The sequence below is a fragment of the Agelaius phoeniceus genome, chromosome 25 (assembly GCF_051311805.1).
Source record: "Agelaius phoeniceus isolate bAgePho1 chromosome 25, bAgePho1.hap1, whole genome shotgun sequence".
NCBI lineage: Eukaryota > Metazoa > Chordata > Aves > Passeriformes > Icteridae > Agelaius > Agelaius phoeniceus.
In genome coordinates, this window is record NC_135289.1 from 5,488,129 (window position 1) to 5,500,907 (window position 12,779).

The following is a 12,779-nucleotide window of genomic DNA, read 5'->3' on the forward strand; positions in this document are numbered from 1 at the left end:
AATTATGTTTTCTGTTGCCTTGATTTACCTCCTGTAGGCTGCTGTACAAGGCCATTGACACCAATGCTGAGAATGTAGGCCCTATCTACAACTACCGGGTGGAGATTGCAATGTTCTTCATCATCTACATCATCCTCATTGCCTTCTTCATGATGAACATCTTTGTGGGCTTTGTCATCGTAACCTTCCAGGAGCAAGGGGAGAATGAGTACAAGAACTGTGAGCTGGACAAGAACCAGGTAATGGGGCTGCTGGAACAGGACAGGGAGGACCAGCCCTGGACCTGGCACAGCTGGGGCTGGCTGATTTGGATCAGCCCCTTTTGTGGTGACACTGCTGACACAGATGAGTTGAACCTACCCCAGGCCTGTTTGCTGCTGGGGCAGGGCCAGCTGCACCCATGTCTAGCACAAAACAAGCCTGAGGGAAGGGCAGAGGGGACCAGAAACTGGGAGTGGGCCTCCCTGGACAGGTGGGGTGCCCAGAGTGAGCTGGAGCAGAGGGTTGTGCCCAGCTCTGGGCTCCCCAGTACAAAACCAGCATGGATGTACTGGAGTGAATCCAGCAAAGGGCCACTGAGACGATGGAGGGTCTGGAGCATCTAAGGAGGGTCTGGGAGTCAAGTCTGGTGCTGAGAAGGCTCATAGGAATCTGACCTATGGGTAAAAACACCAATTAGAAGGTACAGAGGAGACTGAGCCAGGCTCTTTTCAGTTGTGACAGGAAAAATGCAGCGGACAACTGAAGAAAACAAGAAATTCCATTTAAACGTGAAAAAACCCTTTTTTTTTATGGTGATGGTGGCCAAGCACTGGAACAGGCTGCTCAGAGAGGCAGTGAAGCCTCCATCTCTGGAGCTTTTCAAAAGCCAACTGTCCTGGGCAGCATGCTCCAGTTGGCCCTGCTTTGGGCAGCAAACTGTGACTAGACCATCTCCAGAGGTACTTTCTGCTGCCAGCCCTACTGTGATGCTGTCATTCTGGTGGGGGACAGCAAGGCTGAAAGCAGCAGAGGCACTGGCAGAGGATGTGGGACACGCTGGGGGGACATTGGACAGGGGCAGCTGCTGGTCCCCGAGTGCTGTCATGCTCCTGCACTGAGGCAGCACGGGCAGCTTGAGCTGGGGGTGCCAGGGTGATGTGAACCACACAGAAACCCAGCAGAGATGGCCCTGGGCTGATGGGGAGGGACAGGCCTGTGCAGCCATCCCAGTGCCCCCTTCACCCCTGGTTCATGTGGTGTCTTCACAGAATTCACTTTATTAACTTACAATATATAAAAGAAACACACGCACAGAACTCAGAATGAAAACTTTCTAAAAACATTTCTCCTCCCTTCCATCTTGCAAGGGCTTTCACCTCCTTTCTCTGTTCAAGGCTCTGGCCTACCTCATTCTGGCTGCGTGGCTTCCCTGCCCCTACCTTGCCTGCAGCTGGGCAAGGGAGCTTTGACCTCTTTCACTGACTGGAACTAAGAGAGTTTTCTTCTGGGAGCTCTTTGCTTTTAACTTTCTGTGTTCTCAGAGGTGCATCTATGCCTTCAGTGGCTACACCAGGTGCCAGTATTCAAATTTCAGCACTGATGGGTTTGACCGCAAACTCCCAAAAAACTCACTTCCTTTTCAGACTAAGACAGAGGGTGTGCAGCGTGGCTGGGAGTGCTGAGTGTGCCCTGCAGTGGGCTCACAGCTGCCCTCCCTGTGTCCCTGTGTGTAGGGGCATTGGGGGTAGGATGGTGAGGATGGATGGAGATGAGAGATCTCTGCAGCCAGGGCTTGGAACTTGTGGGTTATTGCAAAGGGCCTGGGTGCAGGGCCCTGCTGGGAGCTGCCAGACCCAAAAGAGGGAGAAAATGGTAAAGAGAGAGGTAAAGAGGATGAGAGACCAAGGTTCCTGTTCCAATACAATAAATCTTCTTCTGGTCTTGGAAATTGTGGTTTATTGCAAAGGGCCTGGGTGCAGGGACTTGCCTGGAGCTGCCAGCTCAGAGCAGGCCCTAAAGAGGGAGAGAGTGGTAAAGAGAGAGGTAAAGAGGATGAGAGAGAGAGAGAATGAGAGAGTAAGAGGGTGAGGTTCCTGTTACAATACAATAAATCTTCTGGTCTTGGAACTTGTGGGTTATTGCAAAGGGCCTGGGTGCAGGGCCCTGCTGGGAGCTGCCAGGCACAGCTGGAGCAGGACTGAGAGAAGAGAGGGGGAGAGAGGATGAGAGGGTAAGAGAGTAAAAGGGTAAGAGAGTGAGGTTCCCATTACAATACCATAAATCTTCTTCTGTGCTGAATATTCTGATTCTCACTAACCAATCTAGTCCAAGATACAAATCCTATAGCATTTCCATACAGCCTATAAGAATCATTACATTACCACACTGTGTTACATTTTAAACCCTAAAAACTCCTCTTTGGGCCCCTTCTGCCAAGCTGGCAGGGTCTGCTCTGACCCTTGGGCCTGTCTGCAAGCAGAGGGTGTTGTTCCATCAAAAGGGGATCACCTTCAGCTGGCCACACCATTGTTTTCCAGTTGTTCAGTAACTGAGGGATCTCAAAGCTTGCTTTCATTTCAATCTTGCTTATAGCTTCTATGTTCTCAAAATCTTTTGCCAGACAATCATATTTATAAGGCTTTCCTGTTTCATCTTCCCCAACACCTGTGTCTGTGTGTCCCCGTGTCCCTGTGTCCCCATGTCCGTGTGTCCCCAGCGGCAGTGCGTGCAGTACGCGCTCAAGGCTCGCCCGCTGCGCCGCTACATCCCCAAGAACCCCTACCAGTACCAGATCTGGTACGTGGTCACCTCCTCCTACTTCGAGTACCTCATGTTCTTCCTGATCCTGCTCAACACCATCTGCCTGGGCATGCAGGTGAGGGCACGGGGCTGCTGGAGGGGTGTGGGAGGGGTGCCCAGGCTGGCTCAGCCCTGCCATCCCCACCAGAGCCTCTGCACAGGGGTGTTTGTTGTGGTGTGATGTCTGGGTTAGGGTCTCTGGACCAAAATGGGGCTGGTGGGATGTGGGTAGCCCACAGAAGGGGCTGCAGGGAGGAGATTTCCTTTGTGCTGAGCCATAGGCCTGGCTGTGGGAGGGGGCTCTGCAGGCAGCACACATCTCGGAGCCCACAGTGGAGGCTGGATCTGCCATCAGCTAATGGCTCCTTCTGCCTTATCCTCAGCATTACAACCAGTCTGCAGAAATGAACCACATCTCAGACATCCTCAACGTGGCCTTCACCATCCTTTTCACCCTGGAGATGATCCTCAAGCTCATGGCCTTCAAAGCCAAGGTGAGAGAAGAGCATGATCAGCACGGAAAGCAGGGCAGGCCAGGGGGTCCATTTATCCTGCACTGCGCATGTCTTGAGTACAAGCACCCCCAGCCCTACAATTCCAGAGAATTTCTCCTTACAAGACCCTTAAGGACCCGCATGCACAGGACCTTGGAGTTTCTGGAGGGATTACTGCTTGTCAGGGCTACCCTTGCTGGCCAAATCCCACCCATCCAGTTGGACACTATTCCCATCTTCAGTGTCAGGGCCATAGTGGGGTCATAGCTCCACTGCAGCCATCCTGATCCACCTCCTCATTGCACTGCACTGCAAGACAGGACCAAATAACTCAGCAGAGTGCAGAACTATGACCACCATCCCTTCTTCTGAGGGTCAGACTCACTGAAGAACCTTCTGGTATCTTCCTCTGGGCCCCACCCTATGTGTCCTCCTTGACTTACACCCTTGCATATTCACTCTTCTTTGCCTCCTCCTTGACAGGGCTACTTCGGAGACCCCTGGAATGTCTTTGACTTCCTCATAGTGATTGGCAGCATCATTGATGTCATCCTCAGTGAGATTGATGTAAGTGTCCAGGGCACAGAGCTGTCCCCACCCAGGGCTGCACTGGCACCTGCCCTGGCACGGGGCAGCAGTGCTGGATGTGTCCAGCCCTGCAGGGGGATGCTGTCCTCTCCTCTCTCCCTGCTCTGCTTGGTTCTGAGGAAGGACAAGCAAGGATCAGCACATGGAGAGCACAGCTGTGGTCCTTTGTAGGGGGATAGAATAAAAGTAAATAAAGGTAGTGTAGAAAGTAATCTTACCCCCTAAAGAGTTCCAGCTGGGTTAATTAGTAAGGATTAGGAGCAGGCCTGATTTTAACAGGCTACAGCTGTAGGCAATGATAAGAAGAGTTATAAAAGAGTGGATTGGTTGCTTGAGGGGAACTGGGGTCAGTTGGCTGCTGCAAGGATAAGGAACAGTCAGTGCCTAGAGGAGTTGCCCATGAGAAACACCAAGGAAGTGTGGAACTCTAGCAATATGGAACATTTGCAATGTAATGACAATAGAACTCTTGCGATATATGACAACAGCCCTTTGAGCATTAAAGTACAATTTAGATGTCCCCAACTGCCCAGCATGTCACATTGCCCCCTCCCCTCTGGTCTCCTGAGCCTGTAGGTGCTGGAGTCCTGTGGAAAGCAGGCACCCAGGACCAACCCATCAGCAGCAGGCTGTGTGCCAGCCCCTGCCCCACTGCACACGTCCAGCCCCAGGTCAGTGCAGGTGGGACTAAGAGGGCTCCCACAGCTCCCTGACCCCACAGGCCCAGGGGAACCATCAGACCCATGAGATTTCCAGACATTTGCTTTGTGTGTGTCCCTTTACGCAGCAGCCCCTACACACTGGTGGTGTGTGTGAGCTCCAGCCATCCCTGCAAGCTGTGGGATGGTGCCTCAGGCAGGGCCTGTTTGGGGAGGGCTCTGCTGGGAGTATTTCCAAGGCAGGGCTAGGAGACCACCATAGCCCTGCCTTCACTGGCACTGGCACATCCACACCTGTGTCCTGCCCTGGAAATGCCCCTCTGCTGTGGGAGGTGTGTGCTTCCTTCAGCAGCCTGGTGGGGCTCCAGAGGCAGCTGTGGAATGGGGAGATGATGGATTGACCCTCTCCAGTGGCTTGGCAGTGTCTCCTCCAAGGGGCAGGGCTGGCTCTGGCACTGCTGCTGCCTCTGCCACCCTGCACAGGGTCACCTTCCATGATCTCTGTGCAGGAAGGTGAGGTTTCCACAGACCCTTGAAAGCAGTCACCTTCTTCTCTTTAGGGTTTTCCAGGCCTCACAGAGTTGGGATGAGCAAAACCCACCCACCTTCCTCTCCTGTGAGACCCCTGTGCCCCTCTCTGCACAGCCCTGCCCACAGTACAGCCATCCTCTGCCCTCTGGGCTTCTCAGCCTTCATGATCTCCCAGATTTCCTGCCAGTGCCAACAGCTTTCATCTGCCATCAGCTCCTCCTCATCCTTGCCCAGCAGCTCTCTGCACCTTGGTTTCCCACTGCCTGCACCTTCCTTCCCCAGCCTGCTCTCAGAACTCACAATTTCAGGATCCCTGGATTCCACAGTGGTTTTCAGTCCCTCTGGAGCAAAAGACCACTTGGCCATACACCAAATCCTGCTGTCCTTGGGGTGGGGATGCCCAGGACCCACCACAGGCACCAGGAGGAGCCTGGTGCCCTGACTGGGCTGGCAGGAGCTGCCCTGGTGCTGTGCTCTGTGTGCTGCAGCAGGGCTGTGCAGAAGGCCAGGCAGAATTTGGGGAATGTTCTCTGTGGCCCGAATTTCCCAGGTCCTTTCCCCTGTGTCTGTGTCCTTGAGGGTCTGTGGGGGTGCCCAGGACACAGCACAGGCACAGGAGGAGTCTCGTGCTCTGTGTGGTTCCTTGCTCACCCAGGTGCTGCCTCTGCCTAGCACCAGTCACATCAGCTTGTCCCTGAGCCTGAGGGATGCTGGGGCTCTGCCTGCCCTTCCCCTTCTCCCCAGTTCCATCTTACTCTTTGTTCTGTGTCTGTGTTCTCTCCTTGTGTCCCTCCCTGCCTCCCCTCTGCTGACTCTCTTGTTCTCTCTCTCCACAGACCATCCTGGCACCCAGTGGTGGCTTGTACTGCCTGGGTGGGGGCTGTGATGGCACTGTAGGTACCAGCTGTGTGTGCCTGCATCCCTCCCTGCCCCTGCCAGCCTTTGCATGTGCCCTGAGTGTCACTGAGGCCACCAGAGCCAGCTCCTCCCTCTGGGCTGTGACTCTGCCCTGGCTGAGGGGGATTGGGGTGACCCCACACACACAGACAGGGGACATGGGCAGCACCCCCAGAGACACCTCTCTTCAGCCCTCCTTTGGTTAAAGTCCTGCTGGGACATTCCCAAAACTGCCCTTCCCAGCTCTCATTAACCCTTCCTGTGCTGGAGCCCACCCTACATCTCACCCTACAAACACAGGACGTGCTGGGCAAGACCCTGGTGGGACTAAGGCTGTCTGTGGTGGCCCTGTGACCCTCAGGGCTCTCCCAATCCATGTGGCAGCATTCCCTCCTTCCTGCATGATCCCAGAGTCAGAGGGTGAGCCTGAGGGTCTGGGGAGATGGGGAGAGGAGCCAGGGGGAGAAGTGCCAGCACACTCTGCAGTCTGACCCTGTGTGCAGGCAGGGGCACCATGGCTGCTGCCTGGGGGTGGGATCTCTTTGCCATTCCTCCCCTCAGGACCTGGAATCCCTGCCTTGAAAGCCTGGGGGCCCCAGCACTGTCTGTCTGTCCTGCAGGACCCTGATGACAACTCCCGTGTCTCCATCACTTTTTTCCGGCTCTTCCGGGTGATGCGGCTGGTGAAGCTGCTGAGCAGGGGGGAAGGTGTCAGGACCCTCCTGTGGACCTTCATCAAGTCCTTTCAGGTCTGTCAGGAGCTCTGCTCCCCTCCCAAACACACACATGCCTGGGAGCATGAGCAGCTGTCCTCATCAGGTGTGATAGAAGGGTTTCCTCAAGCCAGGTCTCATGAGCTCTTGGAGATCTATAACACACCCAAGATAGCTCAGCTACCTCAGAAGGCATCAAATCAGCAGGATGGCTTCTGTGGAAACAGAAAAGTTTTAATAAAAGGCAAAATAACAAAACTCTTTACAGAGAAAAACCGAGCCAAGTGCAAGAGGTTCTTGCTCCTGGTAAAACACCTCAGAAAAGCAATTTGTTTCTTTGTTCTCTTCTTTTTCTAGTAAGTTGCTCAGGTGGCACTTTTTGGCTCCTGTCCAATTGGTTATCCTTAAGTTTGAGGTGAACTTCCCCAATGTCCTATGAGGTGTCTTTTTCACTAATTGAGGAGAGAAACTTCAGGGTTTTTTCCTTTTTAAGAAGACAAAGGATAGTTTTGTCACTCTGTCCCCAAGGGGCACATTCCTATTCAGGCAGAGGAGAAAGCTCCAGTGCTCCTGCTGGCCTCAGGCTGGGCTGGGGGCTGGTGGTGTGCAGAACATGGCCCCTGTGGGTGGGAAGGTCTGGGAGTCAGAGCTGGCCAGGTGCTGGCAGTACCTGCTGGGCACGTTTGTCCTGCTCCCAATGAACCGGGCTCTGCACCAGGTGGGTACTCAGGGAACGCTGCAGCATCTGCTCACAGCCTGAGCTGGGCACTGCCCGCAGCCCTGGGCTGTGCTGAGCCCCTTCCCAGCCCCAGAGGCCACTGGGGGCTGGCAGGAGGGTGTGAGAGGAACAGGTGAGCTGTCCCCTCCCCACACAGGGACAGGTACAGCTCCTGCAGCACCTGCAGAGCCCAGGCCCTGTCCCTGGGCTGTGTCTCACCCAAGCCATGGTCCTTTTGTCACAGGCTCTGCCATACGTGGCCCTGCTGATTGTGATGCTTTTCTTCATCTATGCTGTGATTGGGATGCAGGTGAGGGGCACGGGGCCAGGGGGTGGGAATTGATCTTCATCAGATGCCCTGAGCCTGATGGCACTGGGGAGGCGGGACAGGGAGGGACTGGTTCCTCTGTTAGGCTCTTTCTGGGACTTTGCACATGATGGGACCTGTTTACCCTGGTCTGCAAGGGTGTTTGCCACCCCAGCAGCCTCCTCCTGTCCCTGGGCTGCAGCTGGGGCACGTGGCACAGAGCACTTTGGGGGTCAGTGGCACAAACCATTGGCACAAACCATTGGCACAATGCAGTGGCACCAGTGCTTGTGCTGGTTCAGACCTTGTCTCTGTGGCCCAGATGAAGTGCAGTTGTAGTCAGGGGTGTTTTCAGCACTGGCAGGAATGTCCAAGAGCACCCACATCCAATCTCAATCTCTTTTGGGGATGCCCAAAGCCAAATAATCCAGAGGAAGTGGAGCTCAGGCACCAGGGGGTGTTTGGTGCCAAGGAAAGGATGGCACACTGCAGACCTGCCACTGTCATTTACAGATGTTTGGGAAGATTGCCATGGTGGATGGGACCCAGATCAACCGAAACAACAACTTCCAGACCTTTCCACAGGCTGTGCTGCTGCTCTTCAGGTCAGTCTTGTCCTGCCATGTGAGCAGCTCCAGAAGGTTCTGAGCCTGTGGGAATGCCCAACTTGGAGTGAGGGAGGACCAGAATTTCAGTAGCTGATTTCATTTTGTCCCACAGGAAGGTCTCCTGCAGCAGTGGCAGCATTTTAGGAGAGGCTGTGGTTTTCTTGGGGTGGCTGCTGGAGAGAGGGGCATTTTGGGGTTGCTGTTCTGAGTATTTCCTTCCCAGACTGGATTTTAATTTGTGAATTGTGAGGAACCTCATGGGAAGCAGGAGCTCAGCCCGAGGCTTTCCTTGACTCCAGACACTTTTTGGAGCTTTCGGTGGCCCTATAGCAGCAAGCCCAGAATCCTGACTGCTCCTTTTTTGTTCACAAACAGCTTTTTGCCAATGATTCAGTCAAAACACCAATTACTAATGTAAACCTGGGTGGCCTTCACCTAGCACTAGCTGTTCTTGTGTTGTTGCACTGATACCTCATGCCCTTACAAGATTGCAGGTTTTCCTCCACTCTTCCTGGAGTGGATCTGCCATTGGTTTGCTCCAAGGGGCTGCCCACGTGCTTCTGATAATATGAACATTTTATGGGCAGTGTTACAAATCAAAGCTGCTCTTTAACTGGCATTCTGAGGCATTGTTTCACCAAAAGCAGCTGGTAGTTATTAGTTCTGCTCTCTACCTAGTGTTTTGCTAAGGTGGGAATCTTATTTCTTTGATTTTTGAAAATTCCAGTATATTATGCCGGCGGAGGGTTTGGGTTTCCTTACAAAAGCTTGTGTTTCCCATTCCCCTGTGTGCTGGGCTGGCCTGAGCCCTCCCTGCATGGCAGGGACCAGCAGGTGTGCCCTGTCCCCAGGTGTGCCACGGGCGAGGCGTGGCAGGAGATCCTGCTGGACTGCAGCTACGGCCGGCGCTGCGACCCCGAGTCCGACTACGCCGAGGGGGAGGAGTACACCTGTGGCACCGGCTTTGCCTACTTCTACTTCATCAGCTTCTACATGCTCTGCGCCTTCCTGGTATGCATCTTCCACAGTTCTGTTTCTCCAAAGTGTCTGGTCTTATTTGTAGGGCTGTCCTTTGAAACTTGTTTCTGTTTCCATTTCTCTCTCAGCCATGTCTGTCCTATTCCATGGCATTTCTAAGTCAGCATTTCTTATCTCAAGGTTTACATTTCTTATCTCAAGGTTTGCATACAGATACACACTATGTGAGCTTGTCAAGCTTTGAGATTTCTCTACAAACCCATTTCCCACAGTGTGCTGGCTCCCTTTGGCACCCCTGTCCTGCCTGGGCAGCCATGGGGTTGGGAGCTGTGGGTCCCATGGGGTGAGCCCCTGAACCTGCCCCTGGGGACATCCCCCCCAGCCCACCCACCCAGCCATGCTGTAAACTGACCCTGCCCTCCTGGGGCACCCCAGATCCCTTTTAGTGTCTTCCCACAGCCTCTGTGTGCTGCCTTCCAGATGTGTTTGTGCTGGCCTCAGCAGGGGTGGAGAGGGATGAGATGCTGATGTCCTTGTTCTTTCACATGCCCTGCTTGGGCAGGAGGCTCCTCTCTGCATGGGAACAACCTCACTCAGCATCCTCTGACTGCAGGACATCCCAGAACACATCTGCCCTGTTTTTGTAGCTGCTCTCTCTCCCCTGGCTGGGTCCTTCCCATCCCTTCCTCTGCCCTCAGATCATTAACCTCTTTGTGGCTGTCATCATGGACAACTTTGACTACCTGACACGGGACTGGTCCATCCTGGGGCCCCATCACCTGGATGAGTTCAAGAGGATCTGGGCTGAGTACGACCCCGAGGCCAAGTGAGTGAGGCTGGGTGGGTGGGTGGGCAGCATGGAGGGGGTGTGTGGTGCTTTCTGGGGTCCCCCATTGAAGGGAGGAAATTATGAATCTGACACCATGTTTTTAGAAGGCTAATTTATTATTTTATTTTATTTATTTTATTTATTTCATTTTATGACATTATATTATATTATATTATATTATATTATATTATATTATATTATATTATATTATATTATGCTATACTAAACTATACTAAAGAATAGAGAGAGGGTACAGACAGAAGGCTAAAAGATAATAACAAGAACTCATGACTGTCTCTTCAGGGTCTGACACAGCCTGACTGTGATTGGTCATTAAGTTAAAACAATTCACATGTTGGATAAACAATCTCCAACCACATTCCAAAGCAGCAAAACAAAGGAGAAGCAAATGAGATAATTCTTGTTTTCCTTTTTCTCTGAGGCTTCTCAGCTTCCCAGGAGAAGAATCCTGGGCAAAAAGGATTTTTCAGAAAATGTGATAGTGGAAGGGGTGTTCCATGGAAGGGACACATGCAGGCAGGGTGAGCTGTGGCACTGTCTGTGAGCCAGCTCCCAGCATCTCAGAGGTTCATGTGGACTTGCCAGAGTTGGTCCAGGTCTGATAAAAGCCATCAGGAGATTTGGGAACATAAGACTTCCAGTTCCCTCTCCATCCAGCTGTGGTGAGGCTGCTTGTGGGAACCCAGGACATCCCTCTGGCTGTCCTTAGCAGCCCAGACCCCTGCCAGGGGGCTCAGAGACCCTGGCACAGAGCCCAAAACACCTCTGGGTTTGATTATGACCCATGGAGCAAATTACCAACCTTAGATGAAGATCAGCAAGCCACAACAGTTTAAGTAGAATGATAGTGAAGTTATCACGGGGTGGAAAAGTAGATTTTGGGGTTTTTAGAATGGGGGTTCAGGGGCCAAGATGGAGGGAACTGGGCATGTCCAGCCTTTCTCCTTCTTCTTCTTCTTGGCCTCCATCTTCTGCTGTGATGGTGGCACTTTTTTTGGTTTAGGGTAGAAGCTCACTGTCTAACACAGGTGATAGGTATTGGAAAGTTATTGTAAATATTGTACATGTAGTTTTTAGTATAAAGACATTACACCACCCTGGGGGCAGGCAGAGTGCCTGGAACTGTCCTGCTGGATGGACCTGGGCAGGACAGGAGAAAATATTTTATAGATAAGATACAATAAACAACCTTGAGACTGAGAACTGAAGAGCCCTGACTCCTTCTTCGAGCACCAGGCTGGGAAAAGAGACTTTCCAACTTTTCTTGGGGTCACTCTGACCAGCTAAAGATCCCAACAGCTGCCAACCTTTCCCATGGCACTCACCCTTTACCTGCTCCCCAGGCCTCCAGGGAGCAGCTGCTTTCCTGTGCTTTCCCCAGGAGGAGCAGAGGGAAGGGCGGGGATTTGCCAGGGCTCAGCCCCCAGAGCAGCTCCCCAGGGCACTGCCAGGCAGCTCTGCTGCCCCTCTGCTGTTTCCTCTGCAGGGGGAGGATCAAACACTTGGATGTGGTGACTCTGCTGAGGCGCATCAACCCTCCCCTGGGCTTTGGGAAGTTCTGCCCACACCGTGTGGCTTGTAAGGTAAGAGCCAAGGTGGTGATGAGGTGTGTGAGCACAGGGACGATGTAGGAATGTGTCCCCTGTGGATGGAGGGACCAAATTATTCTTTGTCTGCTTAAAAAGGCAAAAAGCCCAGAAGTTTCTTTCCCAAATTAAGTACAAAGACACCTCATAGGACCTTTGGGACTTCACCTCAGACCTGGGGCTGTCTGATTAGACAGAGGCCAAGAGGTCTGGCCTAGGTAATTAATTAGAAAAGGAGAGAACAAAGGAAATAATAGTTTTTGTGGGGTGTTTTAGCAGGAGCAAGAACCTCTTGCCCCTGACTCAGTTTCTCTCTATTATGGCTTTATTATTTTATTTTTTATTATTTTGCCTTTTATTAAACCTTTCTCTGTTTCCAACACTACCTCAGAAGCCAACCTGCTGATTTTATGCCATTCTGGGTAGCTGAGCTATCTCAGGTGTGATGGGTTTCTCTGAGAGCTCATAAGCCCTGGCTCAAAGAGAAACACATCAGGACACCTTCCCCAAGCTGTCCCTGTGTCCTCCTGGCAGGCTGAGAGCAGAGCAGATTATACTCTGCTCTGACCTCTCCTTTTTAATGAGGGGGTGATTTGGGGGGCAAGGAGAGGTGCAGAGCTGACAGAACTGACAGACCTGAGGTGGTGCAGCTCCTGAAGATCAGGACTTACCTGTGCTCACCTCCTACTTCAAAGGGGTGGCCCTGATGGGCTGGCTCTGCCCTCCCTGCAGGGCACCCCCAGGCCACACTGCAGCTGCTGCAGGATGTGGCCACATCAGCTGGGCTGTAGAACTTGGTTCCAGGAGCTGATGGTGCTTAGGGAGAAGGAAACCCCAGCTTTCTTAGCAGAAATACACTTTTCCTGGATTAGCTCATTCTGACCAAATCTGTGTGAAGCTCATGTGTAACATGCATGGGCAGGAGCTCAGGCACTGGTGTAATCCCTCCTGGGTTTTGGGCAAACACATCAGATTTGATCCCCGACTCCTCACAGCAGCTGGAACATGTTTTGGAGTGGGGAGTGCAATGCAAAATTCCTCCTATGTCTCTGAAAGCAGCCGGGGGGGT

The 12,779-nt window shown here is 52.7% G+C and overlaps 1 protein-coding gene across 1 annotated transcript in view; it reads left to right on the forward strand.

Moving 5' to 3' along the window:
- CACNA1S (calcium voltage-gated channel subunit alpha1 S) overlaps positions 1–12,779 on the forward strand; it is a 62,112-nt gene that overhangs the window by 39,246 nt on the left and 10,087 nt on the right. Inside the window, exons 25-35 of the mRNA XM_054648613.2 lie at positions 38–239; positions 2,699–2,857; positions 3,165–3,275; positions 3,759–3,842; positions 5,890–5,946; positions 6,571–6,699; positions 7,626–7,691; positions 8,202–8,293; positions 9,148–9,307; positions 9,973–10,100; positions 11,611–11,707. Coding sequence (XP_054504588.1) covers positions 38–239; positions 2,699–2,857; positions 3,165–3,275; positions 3,759–3,842; positions 5,890–5,946; positions 6,571–6,699; positions 7,626–7,691; positions 8,202–8,293; positions 9,148–9,307; positions 9,973–10,100; positions 11,611–11,707 — 1,285 coding nt within the window. The remainder of the gene's footprint in view (positions 1–37; positions 240–2,698; positions 2,858–3,164; positions 3,276–3,758; positions 3,843–5,889; positions 5,947–6,570; positions 6,700–7,625; positions 7,692–8,201; positions 8,294–9,147; positions 9,308–9,972; positions 10,101–11,610; positions 11,708–12,779) is intronic.